Source organism: Saccostrea echinata, unplaced genomic scaffold (assembly GCF_033153115.1).
Source record: "Saccostrea echinata isolate AGI-Se365-2 ecotype Australia unplaced genomic scaffold, CSIRO_AGI_Sech_v1 ptg000054l, whole genome shotgun sequence".
In the NCBI taxonomy this organism is placed as follows: domain Eukaryota; kingdom Metazoa; phylum Mollusca; class Bivalvia; order Ostreida; family Ostreidae; genus Saccostrea; species Saccostrea echinata.
Genome location: NW_026889803.1, coordinates 41,905,942 through 41,932,040, shown reverse-complemented (window position 1 = coordinate 41,932,040; position 26,099 = coordinate 41,905,942). Strand labels below are relative to the sequence as shown.

General features: G+C 33.8%; 1 protein-coding gene across 1 annotated transcript; it reads left to right on the top strand.

The window, feature by feature from the left end:
- Positions 1 to 503: 503 nt before the first annotated feature.
- LOC133172638 (neprilysin-like) lies at positions 504 to 25,398 on the top strand. Its single transcript, XM_061307578.1, has 22 exons — positions 504 to 781; positions 1,618 to 1,775; positions 6,545 to 6,580; positions 8,510 to 8,671; positions 9,273 to 9,356; positions 10,822 to 11,036; positions 11,398 to 11,577; positions 11,919 to 12,014; positions 12,156 to 12,301; positions 12,722 to 12,815; positions 13,997 to 14,125; positions 14,224 to 14,322; positions 14,483 to 14,560; positions 14,675 to 14,778; positions 14,878 to 14,936; positions 19,950 to 20,001; positions 20,179 to 20,246; positions 20,340 to 20,473; positions 20,569 to 20,634; positions 21,486 to 21,584; positions 24,018 to 24,094; positions 24,618 to 25,398. Exons 1-22 carry the CDS (start codon positions 720 to 722, stop codon positions 24,715 to 24,717), a joined length of 2,298 nt encoding a protein of 765 aa, XP_061163562.1. The 5' UTR covers positions 504 to 719; the 3' UTR covers positions 24,718 to 25,398.
- Positions 25,399 to 26,099: the final 701 nt, after the last annotated feature.

Here is a 26,099-nt window from a genome sequence, read left to right as displayed (position 1 = left end):
GGGGGGGGGGGTAATGGAACTCTTACATTTGCTATATGTACATCTTGTCTAGTGATTCCTGCTTATTTCTATATTTCTGTATTAATGTTTAAGAAGAATGTACTATTTCTTTTTTAAATTGGAATCATGCACAGAAGTTTTATACATAATATTAAGAAGAAAATGAAAAAGAACTGATAACAAGAATTTTCTGACAATTATGAACACATTTTTTTTTACATATGCTGACTTTCATCTGGATTCGTTGAAGTGAAACACAATAACATGCTAAGGATTATTGAAATGAATATCTGTATGTTAACTGAAACTCAGTCCTAGAAATGGATTCGTGTAAACAAAAACATCGACAAACATTTATAAAATATTTTAAAACAATTATTCTTTACAAAGAGTTTACGCTCATTGCACATCGGTTCACGAGCTACCTCAGTAAACGCGTGTCTGTGTGACAGATCCGTATTACATACATGTAGATATATCAACAGACAACCTACCCGTTTTACAGCTCTACTTGTACCAATTTGTATGTCGCCGATTTTAAGAGAGGGCGCAACAAGGTATCAGTAGAATTAAGATATCTCGTTTACTGACCGTCAGGTGATAGCGTTGCTAGAATCTACAAGAAGAGCCCAGGGGGTATCTTTGTTACCCCCAAAGATCTGAGAGAGCAGTAATTGCTTTGAAAATCAAAAGAGAGCGGAAAAAATTAAAACGGCATAATGCAAAATGGAAAACAATCCAACGGTGATACGAAATTAGACGTACAAGATGCACAATTAAGGTAAGCGTCTTTAAACAGTATTTATTACTAGGCTTGATTTTGTCAAGGTCTCATAAACACAGTTTTTGCTATAAAATGAATCTTAAAAATATTAAAACCTCAAAAATAATTTACAGAAAATGTAGAAACTATGTCAGCAATATAATTTTTGTTTAAGTTGAATAAGACATGAAAAATGCGCATTTAGCGGAATGCGTTTTTTAAATTACTTATAAACAAATCATCCAGAAGTAAAAAAAAGCTATTATGCACTGAAGCGAGAATTTGTACTTTTATGAATAATATTTCTATAAATGTGTTGTTCTTGTGTAAGTCAGTCCTCATAAAAATTCGACCCTTTTAGTGTTTTATTAATTTATGTACCGTCTTTGACATTACCAGTAATGTCTTCAAGATGTGACTTGAATTTAATATGTAAAATGATTTTATTTATATAGATATATATGTACATGCATATGCATGGTAAATGTATTAATTTTCCAAAGTACATGTAAACTGACCATCAGATTCATCTCAAACACGTGTACATACTGAAGACGTATAATGGCCAATTAGATTGCCAATTAACATATTGATGTTTATCTTATTTATAAATTGAGCCAGAGATGAATGAGGAACAAGAGCCTCTGACGCACTTAAACTGCCTTCTTTTATTAAATTTTACGCGAAAGATACATAGGAATTCCGTATCTACGTTTTAGAGCTTTTTTTACCAGTGCATGTAATTTTTTTTTAAAATGTCCTATTTCTTGTTTTCAGTAGTAGAATTGATACTATATATACGAGGCATGATATAATACTCATTTTCTTTTTTTAACCTCAATTTTGTTTTGCAGTTTCAAGAAGAAAGGCATACAAACAAACCTAGAGAAGTTTCTTATATTATTTAGTGTTGCGGTCTTGGTTGTTTGTGTTGTGTTTATTGTACTGTACATTAACAACAGTAAAGACGAAACTATAAACTCTGCAGGCGGAACTGGTGCTAGCACTTCAGGTAGGGTAACTCAAACTACATGACCAGAATTTCTTAAAAGCACATTGCTTTAGTGATAGGCGTTTAACATTGATATGTTCGAGTCCATTGACATTTCATTATTTTCAGAACAATTTATTTCTATCAGTTTGCTAACTGTAGCATTATTTTCACCCCCCTCTCTCTCTCTCTCAGGAGACATACCTTAAAAATATATTAATAAAGTTTCCTTTTCTAATGTCACGGTATACACAAAGCAGATCTTTGTGCAGATGCCCATACAAAGATTTCTTTCCCAGTTGCTCAATCGCAGTCAGACTTAAGTTATACAGTATTAGACTGACCAAAGGACAGTATTTAAAAGCTGAGGGTCAACAAATTGTCTCAATTCCGTATGTGATTTTTTTCCCTTCATCTTGTCACAGTCTCACAATTATATTCACTTTACACTAATGTACCCAATTTATATGCGTGTCTGATAATGCATCATTTGGCTAAATTTAATTTTAATGTTTTAAAAGGCCAGCAGTGATCTTGATCAATCACTGCAGTTCAAAGCAGGTCCGTAGGAAGCAATTTCAGTTGGGGGGGGGGGGCGCACAGCCATACATTTTCAGTTGGGGAGCACTATCAACAACCAAAAATTCCTTGACAAGCAAACAAAAAAAGGTCATCAGACGTCTTTATTTGAGGGGGGGGGGGGCACAAGCATATAGTAGTTATGTTTTCTATAGTACTCTATATATCGGCAAATTTATTTGGGGGCACGCCCCCCCCCCGGGGTTCCTACGGCCATATGCAAAGGTCATGGTCATATTTTTATCTTGTTGAGCAGAAGCAGGGTCCTCTGAGTTGTCCCTTTCTCAGTGAGATAAGCATCGAGTCCTGGTAGTAGTAGCAGATCTGAGATGTCTCTTTCAAATCTTCCCATAACAGCATCAAACGATTTCAACGTTATATATATATATATATATATATATATATATATATATATATATATATATATATATATATATATATATATATATATATATATATATAAAATCATTTTTTTTATTTGTTTTCTTTATCTTGGATATATGGGAATATATGTTTGCATCTATTTATAAAAGGGGCAAAAACTGTTTATAATGATTCTGATTTTATCATCTCTTATCTTGAGTAAATAACAAGAAAGTTCTATAATACATGTACTACCTTATAGAAAGCATTTTGAAATCGTTGTAGCTCATAGAAACAGCATAATTCACAGGTGTGAAAATCTGTTCTGTGCTTTCTGAGATAATACCCTGTCGTAAACAGACGGTTTTACTTTGAACTAATGACAATATCTCACTGCCCCCACTGACCAACTTGTTTCCACGTTTATATCAGTAAAATTATTCTACTTGTCCAAGTTAAGGAGTGTGTTTGTAATATACATATGGAATAAAATCTTCACACCCTTCTTCTTCGACACAAAACAACGAAATGCAAAAGATATAAGAGCTTAATGCAAAGTATTTAAAATCGTGTAAGATGAAAATAGAATTGTGTGATCAATTGAACAAAGAAACTAGACAAATGAATGTCCTTGCAAATTAAAGACCAAAAAGTACATGTATCAAAAATACATAAATTATTTCATCTTATGACTGCCCAACTCAAAATTAAATGCACTGTTATTATTTAGTTGTTACTTACCTCTCAGAGTTCACATTCGCTACATGATATATATGTGTTAATGCATAATTTGGATAAAGTTTTTTTTTTTTAAGTTTTTTTTTTTTTTTAAAATAGAATTATACTTGATAGCAGTTCTTTGAATTCTTAGTTTTGTCGTAAGTTTGGTCAAAATGTTTGAATGAGTCTGAATTGCTTTGCTGTAAAATTATTCATATGAAATGCTTAATCACTGGTGTTGAAAGATAAAATCTATAAAATTTTCTAGATGAAATATAAAGATAACGAACAGTTATCAAGCTCAAAAGTCCATTGAAACAGTACAAATTTTGAGCAGAGCAAATACGGACCTCTAAAAAACATCAGAGGTGGGATCAGGTGCCATGGAGGAGTACACATCACCTGTCGACCGGTCACACCCGCCGTGTGCTTCTTGGCGTGATCGGGCAAACGAAAAAAAGAAAACGTAGACAATTCAGTGCGAAAATAATAGGCTAACAATTTGTATGAAAAACAGCATTGATCAGTCAACATTCGACTAAAAGCTGAACAATACTCATAAATAGGCACCGTCACACAGGTATATATGTGTAAACCCTTCGATTTCGTTACATCCGATTGCACACTTGACACTCGTGGCCGACGTGTAGTATTCCTTTCGGGGTCTTAGATTTTTTGCATTTATTCCTTTTTTTTTTATGCATTTTCTGTTTGTAAATAATGCACTGATTTGTATATTTGATATTACTTTTTCCCCTGGCTCGGAAAAAGTGCGTAAAATTTGATAATTTCATCGCGACCGAATAACACGGCAATGTAAGGGCCGGTACACACGGTAAAGCTTGCCTTATAAGTCTAAAACCTTAAGTTCTGCAGGCCGTACGGCTTTCATGTCCACATGCTAAGGCAAAACTTACAGGATTATAAACATTTCCATAAATTCCTCGAGTTTTTCAGCCATAAACAGTGCATTCGGTCATTAAAATAGAGGAAAAAATTACTAGGGCTTTGTAACAATTTTACCGACAAGTGCATTCATACTTTTTAAAAAGAGGAGGAGGTCGAACAGAAGCATTTGTGTATATATTTATTTATATCTTATTCGAAAATACTTTGTGTTCACTTCAATCTACCCACGTGTATGGTTTGATAAAAAATAGACTGACACTTGGGCGAATCGTTTTCATTGGTTGAGAAGACTAAGTCTTGTATTAAGAAATAGAGCAGTGCTCTATTCGTAAGGGCCGGTACACACGGTAAGGCTTGCCTTATAAGTCATGGAACTTAAGTTCTTGCCTTACCGTGTGTACACCTTTAATACACGGTTTTTCGAGCCTTACAGGTCTGACTTTCGAATAGAGCACTGCTCTATTTCTTAATACAAGACTTAGCTGTCATGTTCCTCTCAACCAATAAAATTCAATAACCTACTGTTCAATCTATTTTTATCAAACACGTGGGTAGATTGAAGGAAACACATAAAGTATATTCGAATAAGATAAAGAAAATATCCGCAAATGCTTTTGTACAACCAACTCTCTTTTAAGAAGTGTGAATGCACTGGTCGGTACAATTATTCCAAAGTCCTAGCTAGTAATATATGCTTCTGTTTTAATGATGCGCACTGTTTACGGCTAAAAAAGACGTGGATTTATGGAAATGTTGTTTATAATCTTGTAAGTCTTGCCTTAGAGTTTGGACGCGAGAGCCGTACGTCCTGCTAAACGTAAGGTTTAGACTTATAAGGCAAGCCTTACCGTGTGTACCGGCCTTCTCAGATGAGATCTCTACAGCGAAATACGTTGAACGGTTAAGAGGTCTATGGCTTATATAGGGGTTGTTGGGATAGCGCCGATGGAAGAGAAATATGGCGGACAATGCCTTTTACGAGTAGTGTTCAGCTTTAGCGATAGATTGTATTTGCCAATAAGGTCATTGTATCAACTATAGAATTTGCGAAATGTTGACTTTAAACGAGACTATTATTCTGAGACTGGCATCTTTGTATCATCAACTTTTTTGTCAATAACTTGCCTCGTTTAGAAACTGTTTGTACGTAGGACATATTCTTGTGTATCGAATCAACTTGGAGTCATAAACTTCATAAGCAGGTGATAATGGTACATGGCTACATAAATAATAGAAAAGTTGAAGTAATCACGTTTATCATAAAGTTTTGTTGTTAGTTTGCCATTAATGTCTGTCTCTAGTAAAAACATCCAGATATGAAACAGATGTGTGAGATTCTGTGGTGTCTTTTATTTCGATTTCAAAGGGATATATCGAATAAACGTAAGAATGAAAATGAACATTTAATTGAATAAACGTTGTCGATATACCTAAGTGTCGAATTGGCGTTCTTATTTTGATTTCTAAAGCCTTGAAATGTTCAAATTGTTTTAAAAATGCCTCATATTCTACACTCGGTGTATTATGAATAATCTAATACGAGATATATGAGTTATGAAAACAAAATTCAAGTACAATTGTGTAAGTATATAATTATATAAGTATATAAACACTTGCACTTTAAAACTGAATGTCGATAAGAATGTCTTGGACACCGAAGGATTTTATTTTATAATCCCTTTTTCTAAATTGACTTTGGTCATTTTCATTTTTCACTCCTGCATTCCTAATTTTTTACGCCTCATAATGGTACTAGAATCAATGACACAAATTGTAAGAATAACTTTTTTACTTTATTGCTTACTGTATAGACATATTTATAATTTTGTCCTATCATTACTACCAGTCTCTTGAAGACAATTTGAATTGGATAAAAATTAATTAAACAAATTAGATGTAAGACCAAGTGCTTTGAGTTAATATATATATTTTTAATGCTACATGTCCATTTATTCGTGTTGAATGACGAGTTTTGTGCCCTATAACTGAAGCCCAACTGAGCAAATAAACTTAGTACACGTGTTAACTACATAGTGCCTGCTGGATATTCTTTTTTATCAGCATCGGTTGCAAAATGTTCTGATGTTATATAAATAATTTACTGCTAAATAAATCTGTGTTCTTATAACAATAACATTAAACAATTAACAAATCAATCAGGTAAAAATGGCAGTTATTACGTCATCAATTATTTTATGACATTTACTTTTATATTTCAGATAACATTTGTCTCACTCCCGAATGTTCGATAGCCGGTAAGTTTTTGATAATTTTAATATTACATGTAAATCATTTTCCACTCATCAGTCTAAAAAACAAGATGTGTTTGTGAAACACTGATGCCCCAGTATGGCAACACGGTAACTCGTGTTTATGAAAGATAACTCGTGTTCGTCTTCCTGTACATTGTACCATCTAGCGTTAACGCAACTTATAGCGAAGGTTAAACTTTCTCAAATGCAAATCGAATATGCTGGTACCCAGAGTAAGGTCTTGTATCGAGGAATATACCTATGAAATATGAAAGCCCTAGCAGCAACCTTTGAGAAGATATAGAAAAGGTTAATTTTTTTTCAAAAGTAAGTCAAACATCAAGGTCAAATGGTCAAAATTAAAGGTGCCCAAGGAAAGGCCTTCTTACAAGAAATACACATGTGAAATATGAAAGCCCTAGCACCAACCGTTTAAAAGATATGGCCAAGGTTTAAGTTTTTCAAAAGTAGGTTAAACTCCAAAGTCACGTCAAAGGGTCAAAGTTGTTGGTATCCAAAGTAAGGTCTTGTCAGAAGGATTGCATATGTGAAGTATGAAAGCCCTAGAACCAAATGTTCAAAAGAAATGGCCAAGGTTAAAGTTTTCCAAAAGTAGGTCAAACTCCAAGGTCAAGGTCAGGTCAATGGGCTATAATTGTTGGTACCTAAAGGAAGGGCTTGTCACAAGGATTTACATATGAAAAATGAAAGCCCTAGTACCAACTTTTCAAAAGTTAAGGCCAAGGTTAAAGTTTTCCAAAAGTGGGTCAAACTCCAAGGTCAAAGGGTCAAAGTTGTTTGTATCCAAAGGAAGGTCTTGTCACAAGGATTACATATGTGAAGAATGAAAGCCGTAGCACCAACCGTTCAAAAGATATGTCTAATGTTAAAGTAGGTCAAACTTGTAGGTCAAGGTCAAAGTTGTTGGTATCCAAAGGAAGGTCTTGTCACAAGGACATTTGAGGTATGAAAGCCCTAGCACCAACTTTTCAAAAGTTATGGCCAAGGTTAGAGTTGGGTAAAATTTTGTAAAACTAGGTCAAACTCCAAGGTCAAGGTCAAAAGGTCAAATATGATGGTTCCCAAAGAAAGGTCACAAGGAATACACATGTGAAATATGAAAGCCATAGCTTCAACCAATCAAAAGTTATGAGCAATGTTAAAGTTTTTGCGGACAAACAGACAGAGAGACGGACAGACAGGGCAAAAACTATATACCCCCGAATCTTTGATACGGGGACATGAAAACAGCAATTAGCAAGTATATATTTGGTAGCTAATTATTGCTGTTCAGTCGACATGAGTTGCAGTTGGATTTATTGGAGACTTAAAAAAATATGAAACAAACTATTAAGTATCTCACTGGCAAATAAAAAAGTTTTACAAAAAAAGATATAATTTATACTTCTGTAGATTCCACTTGTACGAAAATAGCTCAAGGTACAATCTATAGTGTACCCTGTTTTTGTCCCTGGTTACTCGCGGTTTCATACATGTAACATGCCACTCCATGTCTCTATAAATGGCTCTTGGTCGTACTATAAAGCAATATAACAGTTGTTGTTGCCAGTGCTTAATATTTATTTACTGAAGATATAATTTATATTCCAACAGAATCCGTTCAACGTGTAAGGAATACACGTTGATCCGAGAAAATTGTCTACTATATATATATACTATATATATATATATATATATATATATATATATATATATATATATATATATATATATATATATATATATATATATATATATAATCTTTATTATATATTTCATCTGAAAGAAACATGCATAATTCAGAATTGTTTGTTTTATTATTCTTGTGGTTTTAAACAGTCATAAGTATTATTTTGACAAAATTGAATATGATTTGTTAAATATAATAATGAGGATTTTAGAAACATAACTTGTATTTGACGCTTGTTTCAGCCTCTCGACTTCTCGGCTCTTTAAACACTAAAGTCCAACCATGTGACGACTTCTACGAATTTGCTTGTGGGACGTGGATGAAGAAGAATGTCATTCCAGAGGATCGGTCCAGCTACGATATGTTTGGTGTTGTTCGAGAAGACGTGGAAGTCATAATGAAAAGTAGGTCGATGTCTCTGTGTGAACCAAAATGCATCAAAGACATGATATACCCAAGGTCACCTTAAACACACAGTAGTCAAAGTTTGCAGCGCTAAGAAAGGACCAAAAGGTTATCAGCATAAAATACACGGACCTGATTCATGTTAGAAACAATATAGTCTTTCTTTCCTGTAAGGTTGATTAATGATAAACCAATTTAATAAGTTTAAATGAAACCAATTCAAATATGTAAAATAGGCCATAAAAACTTCTAAAGGACGACGGTTCTGTCTTAACATATAGGGGAAGTCTATGGTATAACAATTGGATGACATAGGCTTAAAATGATGGAGAAAATCTTGTACTTAAGAAACCATAACAAAAAGTAATTGTAAATGGCTCTCCACTGAGCATATTGAGAAACAACTGCATTGATGAACCCGAAAGATATTTCTTTCGTAAAATATAAAATCTTTCAAATCAGAATCTATTGTAATGGAAAAAAAAAATCATTCTGAATTGAGAAAAAAAAGAATATGTACATTTCATTTTAGGTTGTATAATTTTGTATGTCTTTTATTGTTCATGAATAAAAACCTGAGTGTTTCATTGTATTCGTTAGTCGTACTGGAGCAACCTGGATCATCGAGAGACCCGGAGTCTGTTAGCCATGCCAAGAACCTGTACAAGTCTTGTATCAACCAAAGTATGTTAGCATATATATATAGTACAATAACATGTATCTGCCAAATGGAACTTAACACAGTATAGCCGACCAGTAGTTTATCAACTAAAGGGTATAATACAGTCTGTCTGATTATCTATATGAGGTCAGATTGAATAGTTTATAAGATAAATGACAAATACCCATCATTGCACATTACCGAAAAAGGAAATATAAGTACAAACCAAAAATTTGTTAAAATCTGGTTTGTATTATATACCGTAATAAAGGAAGAGAAAAGTAGCACATGGACTTGACATTACATGAAAAGAATCGTATTCTGATGTTTGTTTTTCCTGGCACTAAATTTCAAACAAAAATCCATACATTCCTGTTTAGTAGCTTTTGAAACACTGATAAATAAAATTATGAGCCTAGTATAGAAAACTTTTCTACCAGGTTCCAAAAGTGTAGAAGCTGAAATCACTGTATCCCAAACGAGTGACTAAACATATTAATAATCTCGAGTTTTGACTTAACACCTTTGACCAAGTCATTGTAGAAACTCTCTAAGTTTTGTCTAATAATTTTCTATTCATATTGTAAGTTTGAAGTCTGTATGACAAAAATTACGCAAGTAATTATATTATGGTGTAATAATTAAGATAACTTTAATGGCTTGACCGAATGACCAAAAGGAAAAACCTGGCAGGTGTCTTCCTCTTACCATCCTCCAAAAGTTAAATGATTGAAAGGCACTCAAGTTATTGTGTCACATTAAAGTGACGACAGACGGACAGACATGCATCTTTTGCGGAAATCTCAGGAAAATTTAGACTTTTATCAAAATTATGAAATTTATGTCTCCTGGGTTGAACTCTTTTGTGGACCTAATGTGGTCATGTATTGAAAATGCATTAACATACCTTTGAAAAATTTCTTTATTACTAAACATTAAGCAAGCAAGCAAATTGCATGTATGAGTGAATTTTTCCATTCCTTAATTGAGAAATTTTGTGTCCCAAAGACTCGAAGTCCAAGCTTAGTTAAGGTCGGAGCTAAGTTGGTCGTATATATTTGACATGCATTATACCTTCAAAAATCTTCTATGCTACACTAAATAAACTTTACTTAACTTGGTAATGAAAATTCAACTGTAAAACTGTATAATTATTGATATATGAGTTCATATTTTCAGAGTTAAGTGAGACCGAGATTGATTTAGCGTGATTGATTGATCGATTTTATGTTGTTTAACTTTTCATTCATATACTCTAGACGTCAACATATACCGGTGCAGGACTTCACATTTAGACCTTTGAAAGTTTTAGCATGACAAAGTCATCATACCCATGGACCTCTCTTTTCCTCGCGTTACTTAAAATGCTTATGTTCAGCGAAATACATACATGACGTTTTAATTTATGGATGTTTTCAACTATTAGATTTTTTAAAAATTAAATAAATAGGGAACTTCAATACAATCAGAATGGTTATTCTGCTTCAGCTTACATAGACAGTCGTGGTATTGAACCATCCTTTGACCTGCTGAAGGAACTTGGCGGCTGGCCTGTCTTAGGAAACAACAAGGGCGGAAACTGGAATGAGTCGGACTACAACCTGACAACACTTTTGTTAAATCTCATACGTTATAACAACAAACCACTAATTAATTTATATGTGTACACGGACTCCAAAAACTCATCAGCAAGAGTCATATTTGTGAGTTGTTTTTTTTTTAAATTGCTAAACATATGATGATATATAACATCTTCTTTTCATAATTATTATCAAGAATCTAATAAAGGTCACTTGCTACAAACAAACTTTAAAAAAACAAACAAACATGAAAATAGATACTTAGTTAATCTATGTTTTATAAGTTAAATGAATAAATTTATATATTCATGCATCCAACCTTTTGTTTGTAGCAAGTGTCATTAATCCAAATATTCGGCACTTTGAGTTGCTACGATTGCACAAGAATAAATTGACGTCCCCATCATTTGCTTGTCTAAGTGAAAAAAAGTCTCATAACAGCCCCTTTTCTTATAGTGATGCTTGTAAATGATATGTGTTGCAGTTGGATCAACCGGATTTTGGAATGCCTGGACGGAAGTACTATCTTAACGGCTTAAATGACACTATGGTGCGGGCCTACAAGGCGCTTGCGCAAGCTGTGGCGGAAGAGTTTCATGCTGATCCATCCACCGCCGCTCAAGATATGGAAGAAGTTATCAAACTGGAAACTGACATCGCAAATGTAATATTACAATCATGGCTAAATGAGAGAGAGAGAGAGAGAGAGAGCATATCATTTCAAATGTATGAATATATGGTTGGCTGATAAAATGCTATTGTCAGGTTAGAGATTTTGGCCAAATTTTCTTTGATAAAAAACCCTTTGGCGTTGGATTTAGGTGAGTAAAAATGAAGAATAACAGTAATTATATATCATAAGTATAGCAGTATGAGTGTTTTAGCAGTGAAAACTGTATAAAAGAAAAACATGTCTTTTATAACGGTTAATCATTCCTCTAGACTAATTGTGTCTATCTTTTTTCAGATACATACTGCTTCATTCGCTTGTTTTTCTTACTTCAGATTTCTATGAGAGATGAGGACAGGAGAGACAGCTTTGCTCTGTACAATCCAATAGAAATGCAGAAACTGAAAACTAACTACACAGTACCAGCTGGGGTACGTCACAGAAAAGTGAAAAATGTCATACTTAAAACTAGAGGAAATCTTACTTTTAATTCTAACATATGTACAAGTATGATTGTTATCTTAAAAATACCAATACCATTGACATAAATGCGGTGTTTTATTCTTTGATAGGCCAAGTTTAACTGGGATGAATTTATAACACGTGTGATGAACATTGAAGGAGTTGATGTTTTTATTCCTCCCAATGAGACCATTATTGTCAGGGCCATTCCATACTTCTCAAAAATGTTTGAAGTTCTGGAAAAGTATTCACACAGGTATATAAAAAGTTATGTAAGTCTTTTGCACTGAAACGATGTTTTTGTGTGATACTCTGTATTTACTGTTTTACACAAAATCAAATAAAGGACCTTTTTTGTGTTGCCTGCAGAGCAGAGCGGCACTTAGGGATCACTTTTTTCAATTCAAAGGTGTAGTGACATTTAAATTGATCTCTCTTATCCAACCACATCTTGATCTCAAAATCCCTTTTTATTACAAAAAATACCATCTCTCCATAAGGAGATCATATCTTAGATTTGGAAAAAAACAAGAAAGGAAAACATTTTTAACTAGCTATCAATAACCTTTAAAGAAAGTACATCAGTTGTATTTACTGTAAATGTGTCTCAAGACAAAACTACATGTATTTCTTTTGTGAGGTTTTGGTTAAGAAGAAAGCATTCAATATTTTTCAGAACCATCTCAAATTACCTTGTTTGGCGTATCATGAAAAACAGAATAAATAATTTGGGTCAGAAATTTCAAGACTTGGTGACCGAGTATAATAAGGTAAGGGTTAATTCTCATTAACTCAAAATGAGTTTAAATAATTCTGATCATCTTATGAACGAGTTATTTAATTATGATCAATTGAACTACATGTAGTTCTGATCATCTTATGAACAAGTTGGAGTAATTCTGATATCTTATGAACGAGTTAAACTAATTCTGATTATCTCCTGCATGCATTTAAACTAATTTTGATTACCTTATGCATGTCGATGATACAAATTCTAAGAACTTTCGAACTCTCCACTTAAAATTTTGGAGTGCAGACAATTATGTCCATTGAAAAAATGGTTTTGTCAGTTCGAGAAAGGTTTCCAAAGAGAGACTCGATTTTAATTTGGATATCCCATCAATTTTATTTTTGGGAGAATTTCTTCTCCTTCTTGGAAAGATTTTCTGTCTATGGACTAATGCTGATTATCTTATGAATGAATAGACAAATTTTTATCATCTTATGAATGAGTTAGACTAGTTCTTCTCATCATTTAAATGAGTTGACCTAACTTTTATTTTCGTATGAATGAATGACTTGTTCTTAATGTATTCCAATCATCGAATAAAAAATTAATAGTTATTCTGTTAGATTAATTCTGACCATCTTATGAGTTAGACCAATTCTGGTAATCAAATGAATGAATTAGACTAATTTTGATAATCTCATAAATAATTCTGAAAACTGTAATATCACTTATTTTCTTGGAGTCAAATTTTCATTCGTGGAAAAAAATGATTCCAGAGGATTGAATTTCGTGGTTGGTAGACAAACATGATACTACTCTTTGATTTTTTTGTATTTGTATTTTGGAGGACATGATTTCATGGGTCTCTTCAAACCACGAGAAACAAGGGTAAAAATTAACTACCCGTGAAAATTACTTGTAATAATTTCACAGTAGCTTATAAATGAATGAGAGAGATATGATCCTGATAAACCTAAGAATGACACACTAATTCTAATCATCTTTTGATTGTGTTAGACAAATGATGATTATCTTATGGTCGGATTAGACTACTAGTAATTCCCTTACTTAGCTTTACTGGTCGAAAACCAGAGGCCAGGACTTTTTTCCATGCAAAAGTGTGTCTCATCTGTTCATCTGTCTGCCTTATAAGTAATTCTTATTAAATGTCACTCTCCGTGTCTTTGATGCATTCCATTAAAAAGAACTTTGGCATTTAAGGCTTTATATGGAACCTCGACTTCAAGAGCAAGATGGCGGACCTGCGCCTCCTACGTCAACACTTACTACGGTCTATCCCTTGGCCGTCTTTTTGTTAAAGAAGCCTTCGATGAAAATGCAAAGCAAGAGGTAATTCAAATATCTTAGTTTTTGAATTGTTTAATTTTAAAAGAAACAAATAATAATGTTTAATTCACATCGAAAGCTTAGATTTAATATTTTCCTAGACCTTGGATATGATCCATAACCTGAGAGCAGCCTTTGGAGAACTTGTGGATGAAAACACGTGGATGGATGATACAACTAGAGGACTTGCTAAAGAAAAGGTTTTCATTTTAATTTAACTTTTAAGATATTTAGAACAAAAATCATGATTTATTTAAGCCAAATTAATTTAGTTCTCCTGATAGCATTTTTGAATTTTTGTTCTTGTATACCGGGTAGGTGTTCATAAGTAAGCTTATCTTTTTGCGTAATTTTTTTTAGGCAAAATACATACAAGAAAAGATTGGGTATCAGGACTTCATCTTAAATTCGACTGCGTTAGACGAGTACTACGAAAATGTGAGTGTTTAAGAAGTTCTATAAATATGACTACATACACACATGATTAATAATGGTTTCTTCAAGAAAAAAATTCCAAAGATGCTATTTATAAAAATCTGATAATAATTACAGTATACGGCAGAGGCAAATACATATTTTGAAAATGTGTTGTCAAACTTGCGAAGGTCCTCGATTGACTCCTTGCGCTACCTTCGATTTGAAGTGGACAAAAATGAGTGAGTATTACAAAACATTAAAAAGCTCCGACTTTACTGTTGTTGGTCTTTATAGCACTTGGTGTCTTGTCGTGCTGTCATTAATTAATATTTTTTCAGATGGGGTACAGCTCCCGCCACAGTGAATGCTTATTACAACAGTGTTCTCAATCGAATCAGTAAGTGTATACATAAAGCTCTAATAATGGTGAATCAGTAAGTGTATACATAAAGCTCTCATTATGGTGAATCAGTAAGTGTATACATAAAGCTCTCATGATGGTGAATCAGTAAGTGTATACATAAAGCTCTCATGATGGGGAATCAGTAAGTGTATACATAAAGCTCTCATAATGGCGAATCAGTAAGTGTATACATAAAGCTCTCATGATGGTGAATCAGTAAGTGTATACATAAAGCTCTCATGATGGTGAATCAGTAAGTGTATACATAAAGCTCTCATGATGGTGAATCAGTAAGTGTATACATAAAGCTCTCATAATGGTGAATCAGTAAGTGTATACATAAAGCTCTCATGATGGTGAATCAGTAAGTGTATACATAAAGCTCTCATAATGGTGAATCAGTAAGTGTATACATAAAGCTCTCATGATGGTGAATCAGTAAGTGTATACATAAAGCTCTAATAATGGTGAATCAGTAAGTGTATACATAAAGCTCTCATGATGGTGAATCAGTAAGTGTATACATAAAGCTCTCATGATGGTGAATCAGTAAGTGTATACATAAAGCTCTCATGTCAGCAAATCTGTAAGTGTATACATAAAGCTCTCATGTCAGCGAATCAGTAAGTGTATACATAAAGCTCTCATGATGGTGAATCAGTAAGTGTATACATAAAGCTCTCATTATGGTGAATCAGTAAGTGTATACATAAAGCTCTAATGATGGTGAATCAGTAAGTGTATACATAAAGCTCTCATGTCAGCGAATCAGTAAGTGTATACATAAAGCTCTCATGATGGTGAATCAGTAAGTGTATACATAAAGCTCTCATGATGTCGAATCAGTAAGTGTATACATAAAGCTCATGATGGTAAACCAGAAGAGTTTATAATTTTAAACCTCTGTCATTTGCCTGCCATAGAGTGAAACTTTGCCATTCAGTTAACTGAAAGATGACTGATAGATTACTGAAATGTGACTGAATGGTAGAGCTCTGCCATTCAGTCACCTTTCCAGACCTTTCAGTCACCATTCTGTCCACTGAGAGGTGGAGTTTCATCCTGTGTGTCTTTCTGTCTGAATTTTTTTTTCAAAAGTCCATCTTACAGTTTTTATATATTTACTATACGCCTCGAAAAATACATGTAACTGCAGTTTTAGGGGACAACAGATATTACCTTGTCTTTTAGTAAGGAAATAGGTAACATTTGTGCATTATTAAATTTTTACCTCAACGCAAACTGTATAGATTTCTGTTTATTGGCCTATATTACTGGTTTATTTTCTAGAACAGTTTCACACAATCAATAGTCTTAATCTAAAAAAAAATATGTAATATTTCGTTTAATTGTTTTATTCAAAATGTAATAACGCAAAATGTAATAATTGCAGTTTATTACATTTTGTTTTCCTTAGAATATTTCAGTAAAATAAGAGACCGGTCACGGTAGCCTAGTGGTAGGGCGCTCGCTTCGTGATCGGGAGGCCCGGGTTTGATTCTCGTTCAAATCTAAGATGTACTGTTCCTTCGCCAAGCGCCCGGCACTAGAAGTGAAAGTCACGGGTTAAGACCTTAAAAACCGAGGTCCCGTGTCACGGTGGGCGTTGGCACGATAAAGAACCCTCACTGCTCAATGGCCCTGAGTGCCGAGTATAGGTCTAAATTTGAAGCCCTTCACCGGCATACGGTGACGTCTCTGTATGAGTGAAAACTTCTCGAATGGGACGTTAAACAATATACAATCAATCAGTAAAATAAGAAAAAATGGTCAGAAGATTTTAAAACAATCACCTTTTGTTGTATTATTCAATGTCATAATTCTAAGAATGTATATATAACAATTATTGATCGATGCTTCAAATGGTTTGGTAACAGCCATCGTTACAAAAAATATAATACAAAAGAAAAAAAATCAAACAAACAAAAAACAAACAAACAAACAAAAACACAAAAACAAAAAAATAAACAAAATTGTTTTTCTTACTGTGACAGGTCCTTAAATGTTATATGTTGTTGAAACTAGCAAGCATTTCAAGATGTATTTTGTTCTTTTTTCATACTGAACACAAACACTAATAGTGGGCTTAAGCTCATTGACAGACTCGCGACTTATTATGTCGTTAGTATGAGATGTTATGTCGTTCGCACGAGATATTATGTCATTTTCACGACTTATTATCTCGTTTGCACGACTTAGTATCTCGTTCGCACAACATAATATCTCGTTCGCATGACTTATTACATCATTTGTAAGATACATAAATATCCATACAAAGATATATTGCCGTTCCAGCAACTGCCCTACCAAGCCCCTCTCTTTACTCCTCACAAAAATATTAGTTACTGTAAAGGAAAAACTTCAGATGCACTGGGTTACTGCATACATATTCGAGAAGTAGTATAAATCAAATGTGGATTCTTAAAAACTCCAAAGAACTTTAAAATCTTTTTTTTTTCAAAAGTCAGTATCATCAAAACATATGACTTTTCTACACTTCCTCACGGAAAACTAAAAAAGTGTGCTTTTGATATCATAAACAACTTCTTCAATAAAAATGGAACTCGGAAATTTTCAAACGTTGTCATTGGTCATCAACAAATTAATTTGTAAAAAAAAAAAAAAAATCACTCTAATTCTACACAAAAGGACTCTGAGATTGATATTAAAAGGACACTGGAGTTCCACATAGACAAGACACTATCAATGTAGTCTTTGGAGACCAGGTCTTCCAATAATCTGTTGGAATAATTGTGCTCCTTTAGTAGTCTACCTGTTTTTATATTCCTGTGAAGCAGAATTTATTTTAAAAAAACTTCTTCCTAAGAAAAAAAACCACTTGCTATGGACTTCAACTCGACATTCAGATATATCGACGGCGTTTTATCAATTTACAATGTATAGCTACTTTCATTCATATTCGACTCTATATATCCCAGTGAACTCGAAATTAAAGATACCACAGATTCTGTCACATATGTTTCATATTTGGATGTATTACTGACTAGAGACGATAAGGGCCAGGTAGCACACACAGGATGACTTCAACCTTTCCATCATTGTACATGTCAATGTCCATCCATCAATGTCCAATCAATGTTCATGTCCCTTATTTACAGAGTAATATCCCACTTTCACCTGAATATGGTGTTTATGTCCCCCAGCTTATTCGATACTTTGATGCTCTGAGAACGATCATTTTTTAATTTGAGACAGGCTACTGACGGATAAGTTTATGTTTCAGGGATTTCAGCAATCTCGTTTAAAGTCAGCATTTTGTAAATTCTATGGAAGTCATAATGATCTTGTTAGCAAATACAGCCTGTCATTGGGACGTATTTTGACTGACATGATTCATATAAATTGCTAGGCCTTTGTTTTAATACTAAATTTGACTAAGTATAACTCCGTACACCTGATCAATACATAGGGCTTACGGCGGGTGTGACTGGTCGACAGGTGATGCTTACTCCTCCTAGGCACCTGATCCCACCTCTGGAATTTTCAGGGGTCAAGTGTTTTATGCCCTGTTTACAGATTTGTATCTTTGTAGGTGTTTTTTCTTTTAGATCAATCACTGTTCGTTATCCTAACATTTCATTACATGACATATTTTTTTCGCCTAAGTTGAGTGAACGTGTTGAGTCGTGCAAACAAGATAACTTCTGCGAAGAACATAATTTCTCGTTCAAACGACGTAATATTTTACAACATAACAAGAAAAAAATGTTTGCATCTCCTAAATATATCACTTTAAATACGTCGTAGATCCTTAAGTTTTAAATTTAACTAAAAAAATTTAGAGGCTTGAATAAGGATCCGATCTCATGACATCGATATAAAGGATTGGAATTCTGTATCAGATGACACAGATTATAGTCGTCTTTCTCAGTTTAAGTTGACCTATTCAGGCAAGAATCGTCGACCCTTATTAATATAAGACGCAGTTAAAATTGCTTCAGATCATATTTTCAAACTTCCGTGTCTTTACAAGAATGAACGGCATACAAAAATACAATTCTTATGGTGTAAAACAAATATTCTAAGGGCCGGCTAGCACAAACAGTATAGTTAGGACATCTGTTCTCAGTACAAGATTCCATACTAAAAATGATTCAAAATCTCAAAACACCAAATTGATTTGAAGGTTTTGTTCGTATCATGTATATATATTTTATAGATGATCACAATCCCTTGTAAACGACCTACAGAACTGTCCAGGTTTTTATACCAAGTTTTCCTCTTCTAGTTGGGTTGCCCTGCACGGCTTGTGATCCTTATTTCACCCGTAACTGGGGACTAGGTTTGCTTTGCAGGCATTAGGGCGTGTCAAAACAATGGTGGGCATGGCATACCATGTATCATATCTGGGAGCTTAGTCTGTGGTTTTCGTTGGGGCCGTAGGGTACCATCTTCCATCTACCACCTCGAGGAGGATATCTGGATCACATGGGTCTTTTTATGGAGAGGTTATGTTTGGCAAAGATGACTTACGCAATCCCCCTCCCCTTCAAAGTCTAGACTGCTAGCCAAGAGTGAAGCTGGAAGCGAGAGTGACAATTACAGACACAGAAAAGAAGCTCTCGAATGTTACTTTTATTTTTCGTTCGGAAATTAAAGTTTCTTTACAGTTAATAAGTCTATTAAAGTGTACCTTATTTTCTTTACTCTTGAACATCCAGGAGAGAAGCTGAATGAATATGAAAATCATTTAAAAGTTCCCATCAGTATTTTTTTGTACATGAGACCAGGGTTTCAGTAAAGTCATAGTCATAGACTGAGAAACACATGATACTCAGATGACCATCAAGGGTCATTGGTCTCTTGTTTTTGTTGGATTACGATAAATAATATAATCCGATTGACAAATTATTTTAAAAAAAACACTTCTCCTACTCTTTTTTGTATTCATTTAAGTTTTAAAAAAAATATTAAAATACCAAAATATATCTCACTAAACCAGTAGAACTACATACCAAAAGAATTGTATAAATTAATCTATTTCAGTGTTTCCAGCAGGAATTTTACAGCCTCCATTCTTTTCCAGTTCACAGACTAAGTGAGTAATTTTTCTGACTAAATGAGTAATTTTCTGACCTGAAGTTCTCATACTAGTATTTTGCAAAATGTGTTTGAAGCTTTTGGGAGATTAACACAAGAATGATTTGAACTACTTTATAAAAATAATTCAAATGCGAATACATTAATTTATATTTACCTTTGTATTGTTTTTTAGATCTATGAATTATGGAGGTATCGGTGTTGTGATAGGACACGAGATCACTCACGGCTTTGATGACAGAGGTATGGGATCTGCCGGAGAAAGTAGAATTTACCAATTTTCTAGTGAGTACATGTTCATGTTAAAATCTATTTAACTTAACACACATTCTGAAGGGCGGCAATATGACAAAGATGGCAATCTCAAACAATGGTGGACAGATGAAGTGATACAGACTTTTAAGAAACAGGCCCAGTGTCTAGTTGACCAGTACGGTAACTTCTCTGTCCCTGAGGCTGACGGGATGAAGGTCAGTCCTTCAACCAAACATTAACTTCTCTAATTTTTGTATTAACTACTCCAAAATAACAATGACACAGTTTACAGGTATTCTTATGGTTTTAGATGAATGGTATCAATACTCTTGGAGAAAACATTGCAGATAACGGAGGGTTAAAGGAAAGCTATAGGGTAAGATTGGTACAAGCATTACCAGGTAATTCGAAAACAATTCAGGGATTCAAATGTGAGATGCTGTATCTATTAGTGAGTTCAAAGTCGATGGATGCCAATTTCTTTAAAGTTCTACCCTTGTACATATTTTCCCGGAACTGATTCTCTCTCATCGCTATGTTTCACTCCCACACGGTGATTCTTAAAAAGAGTACGGGACTCTAGTAAATAACTTGCAGTAAATCACCTATATTATGGAACCTACATATATCACATAGGTTATCAGAAACCTGTACGTCTTCAACTATATGAATATTTGGACTCAAACATATACCGAATAATTATAAAAATAGATAAAATTGGAGAATCCCACGACAGTCATTATTTTGGTAACACTATAGATTGAAGTCCTTTTGACCCGATACTGTTCTATCGGTAACACATTAATGGTGAATTTTACGATGTATTGGTTTCCTTATAGAGCTCTTAGATGTTGCAAGGAGGCGGTCCACTTAAATATCAAAATTTTAAAGGACGTTTTGTTTCTGTGGAGCTGTATTTTATATTTTACAGATAGATACATATTGTATATTTATAAATATATGCTCAATGATGATGTAAAATCGTGATTTAAAAAAAAAAATATCTTTGAAAACCTTTACAGAGAACATTAATTAAATCAAATTGTAAGTGTTCCGATTTAATCACGCCGACATATTTCTGTCAAATTATAATGCAGAATTTAAATGAAAAACAACAGCACATTTGCAAAATTTTGGATTTGCCAATTATTTCAGTAAATGTTTCTTGTTTTTTAGTAGTTTAGAACTACTATAGAATGGTTTTATTGAAACTGTGTTTATTTGCAGGCTTACAGAAGATGGGTAGAAACAAGAGGAATGGAGGAGGAACAATTACCCGGAGTCAAGTATACACACGACCAAATATTCTTCATTAACTTTGCACAGGTAAATAGCTTGTTTCTTAGCAATATACAATATCAGTTAGGGATAGTAAACAGTTTATTTGCTTTTTTTCTATCGACTGGGTTACTAATATTTCTTTCTTTGGAATCTCGATTTATCGAGCAAAAACTTGTACCTTTTAATTTACTTTTGATAACGCCAGCATAGTAGTTGTTGGTACGGAGAAAATGTTTCATTATATTTCCCAGATTATGTAACATTGGGGTACATGTATTTTATTATTGCATGTTTTATACCTGTTTAATTTTTTAAACACAACAACTGCAATAAATCAACAAAAAAACTATCATTGTCAAATTAAATTCTTACTCGGACTAAAAGACGAAAAGGTGTAGGGGACTACTAAAAACAAGATGTGTTTGTGAAACACTGTGCCCCCATACAGCAGCCCATGACGAAGGTGAGAGTTCCTCAAATGCAAGTCAAACTCCAAGGTCAAGAGATCAAAATTGTTGGTACCCAATGAAAGGTCTTGTCACAATATATACACCTGTGAAATATGAGAGTTTCTCAAATGCAAGTCAAACTCCAAGGTCAAGAGATCAAAATTGTTGGTCCCCAATGAAAGGTCTTGCCACAATATATACACCTGTGAAATATGACGAAGGTGAGAGTTTCTCAAATGCAAGTCAAACTCCAAGGTCAAGAGATCAAAATTGTTGGTACCCAATGAAAGGTCTTGTCACAATATATACACCTGTGAAATATGAAAGCCCTAGCACCAACCGTTCAATAGTTATGGCCAAGGTTAAAGAATTTTAGATCAAACTCTAAGGTCAAAGTCAAAGGGTCAAAATGAATGCTGCCAAAGGGAATGTTGTCACAAGGAATACACCGATAAAATATGAAAGCCATAGCACCTACAGTTTAAAAGTTATGGCCAAGGTTAAAGTTTTTTAAAAGTAGGTAAAACTCAAAGATCAAGTTCAAAGGGTCAAAATTTTTGGTACCCAAGGGAAGGTCTTGTCACAAGGAATACACATGTGAAGTATGAAAGCCCTAGCACCAACAGTCCAAAAGTTATGACCACGGTAAAAGTTTGGTAAAATTTTGCGAAAGTGGGTCAAACCCCGATCTCAAAGCACAGGCACTTGTTTCGGTAATAAATTTTTAACCCATAGTATAATAATAACACAAGGTATCTAACTCCGAATTACACGGAGTACCCCCCTCCCCCAGAACCGCACTCATTTACACTTTCAGAGGAAAAACACTGACAAACTGTTTATACCTATGTTTTCTACGATAATTTATATACACAACCATATATGGCATGCTTGTCTTTATTTTCTTTAGTCTCCGTAAACAGCGTCAGAACTCTACTCGCCGTGTGGAAAAGTCGGATTCAACCATGAAATGGTATGTGCTAATCCCGCACAGAGAACAAAATTTAAAAATGAGTGGGTTAAAAAATACAATTCCAGTGTTTAAATATTGCATGAGTAAATAGAACTTGTTTACTTCTGATTTTCCCTGAAAACATTACGATGTTTATCCGATGTAATTTTAGAAACAGATTTTTAGCCAATCAAAATCTCTGTGCGGGATTAGCTCATACCATTTCATGGTTGAATTCGACTTTTCCACTCGACGAGCAGAGTTTTGACGCTGTTTACGGAGACTAAAGAAAATAAAGACAAGCATGCCATATATGGTTGTGTAGATAAATTATCGTAGAAAACATAGGTATAAACAGTTTGTCAGTGTATTTCCTTTGAAAGTGTAAATGATAGCGGTTCTGGGGGAGGGGGTATACTCCGTGTAATTCGGAGTTGGATACCTTGTGTTATTATTATACTATGGGTTAAAAATTTATTACCGAAACAAGTGCCTGTGTCTCAAAGTCAAGATGTCAGAAATGTTGATACCCAAGGAATGTTGTCACAAGGAATATAAATGTGAAATATGAAAGCCATACCTCCAACCAATCAAAAGTTTTGGGTAAGGTTAAAGTTTTGCGGACAAACAGATAAACAGACAAAAAGACAGACAGACGGACAGAGCAAAAACTATATAATATGCCCCGAATCTTCTATATACATTGTATGTTCATAACGAAAGTGCACGAAAATAACTTGAATCAGATTTTAAAATTCTTACTGTATTAATACTCCATTTGGTCACTCTATCAGATGTTCCCATTGACTTATCTATTAAAATTCAGCGAGTGCTAGAGCCCCCTCCCTCCCCCCACGTTCTACGGGCCTGTAGTTATTTTGTCGCACTAACTTCTTAAATATGAAGTAGTAAATGAGCGAAAATTTCAGTCTTGAAATGTTATTTTTGAAAAAAAAAATGTACATGAGTATAAAAGTTAAAAGATCATGCATAATGCGCTCGGGCCAATTTTAGCAACACGAAGTGCAAGAAATAATCATTCAGTACGTTAATGTTTCTTATTTTGCTACTTAAAAGGTTTGGTGTGGAAATATGCGTCGAGAGTCGGCTATTAACCGCATCTTGACAGGCGTGCACAGCCCAGGCAGATTCAGGTAGGGTGCAAAGAAAGATAACTCTGAATCTTGAAATCTTGACACACTATAAAGTAGGGGAGAGGTGTCATTATAAGCCGCCATAAATCCCTCAGTGGCTGTCTTCAAATTCATAAAACTTAAGTATTTATCAGGAAAATTCATCAAAAGTTATTTCAGTCAAAAGGCAGAAGGTATTTGAATGACTGTTGAACGTCCGTCTAGAGAGATCAGATTCAATTTCACCAGCTAGTAACCTCCGAGTTCAATCAGGTCAACTACATTTAAAAAGTTCCACAATAAATCATTTTCAAATAATATTTGAGACATATAGTGCGGAATTTTTAAATCAAACAAAAATTAACAATATTTTGCCTAGTGACTGAGGAAACTTTTCATAGCTTTTTCGGATAAATCCTAAATTTTTGAGAGTTTGAAGAGGAATTGATGGCGGCTTTTTAGGCCCCTTCATACACCGGTTTTTGCTCAGATTGTTTCAAAACCCTGTGATAACTTATGCATCATTCTCTCTTTCTCTCAACAGAGTGATCGGTACATTACAGAATTCTGAAGATTTCTCGAGAGCGTTTAACTGTCCAAAGACGAGTTTTATGAACGCAGCTAAGAAGTGTTCAGTGTGGTAGTCTACAATGATGCATCCATTGTAAAATTCCAAATTAATTTGATGATTTCATATTTTTTATGGGATAGATCTTTGTTATTTAAAGTTGGAGCAGAGCAAGTTTGATTGAAACGGTTTCAAAAATTTATGTGAAAGATTTATAAATGCAGTTTTTTTCGTTCAAGTTTGAAATCAATGGCGTACACTGTACAAAATAAAAATAAAAGTAAATATTTTCATTTGAAGAGCTTTTAACGTTGCTCCTATTTTTATTATTACCTTTTTTTTTTTACTATTAATGCATGTACTATGATATCATCAATGAAGGCCGCCAAATATGCACATGTTATTGTCATCTTGTAAATTACGTATTTACTGTCACCTGATAAACTCAAAATTTACGATATGACATTGCTCCCATTTTTTTTTAAACAAAACTGATATAGACAACAGAGGATAAACGGAAATGACTCCTCCGTTTCACAAATCTTGATTTTAGTTTCAGTTTATATATAGGAAATGTAAGGTGATCATACAGCTGTGATATTAATCTACCTGCTCATGAATATGCAATACATGTATATGATTTTATTTTTGTCTTGTTTTGTGTGATTTACATTTGCATTAGTAATGGTTTCAGCATTTGTATTGAATGTATATAATTGTATAACAATTGATTGTTAATAAATCATATTATATCCAATTTCATTTGTATCTGAAAACGTGCTTGCAAGATTTTCAAAATACATTTTTTTAAATGCACGGTTTTGTAGTTAAGAAATCTAGGGGTTATATTAATATTTTTGAAAAATAACTCATTTCTGAGAAGTTTGTAGATTTCTTTGTGCAAAAAAACCAAATGTTTCCTCATTCCTGGTCACATTTATGACCTTGAAATATAAGATTTTATGTTTAGATTATGACACACTTCTAAGTCGTTATAGCAACAAAATTACAAAATGTATACTCTAGTCATACTTAAGACATTATTTTACAATGACAATGTACGGTAACTTTGACCTTTAGATATGATATTGAATCAAGATCAATACACATTTTTAGGTCACGCGCAGCAATAGTAAGATTAGTTTGAACACATAAAAATTAGATTCAAATTAGACGAACAGCCAATACGTCTACCTCTTGTGGAAGACATAATAGTAACTAGTGCTAATTGTAACGGGAACCGTTACAGATGTTCCCCAAACAGCTCCCCAATTCCTTATGATGCCCCATTCCCTACAAGCTTCAATAAATTAGACTATACTTTTGTAGTATAGATGGACACTTTATTTATAAGGGTATTTCATTGGAAAACTACTCCGATATAGCCATATGGGTATTAGCCAATCAAATTTCAGCGCATGTGCTTGCTTCTACATTTTTCACATTAATTTTCTTATA

Excerpts from the sequence above, each read along its gene's own strand:
- LOC133172638 (XM_061307578.1), top strand. The coding sequence starts at position 720 with ATGCAAAATGGAAAACAATCCAACGGTGATACGAAATTAGACGTACAA. Across the intron at positions 12,302-12,721 it reads CTGGAAAAGTATTCACACAG|AACCATCTCAAATTACCTTG; the intron begins GTATATAAAAAG and ends AATATTTTTCAG. Across the intron at positions 14,323-14,482 it reads GAGGACTTGCTAAAGAAAAG|GCAAAATACATACAAGAAAA; the intron begins GTTTTCATTTTA and ends AATTTTTTTTAG.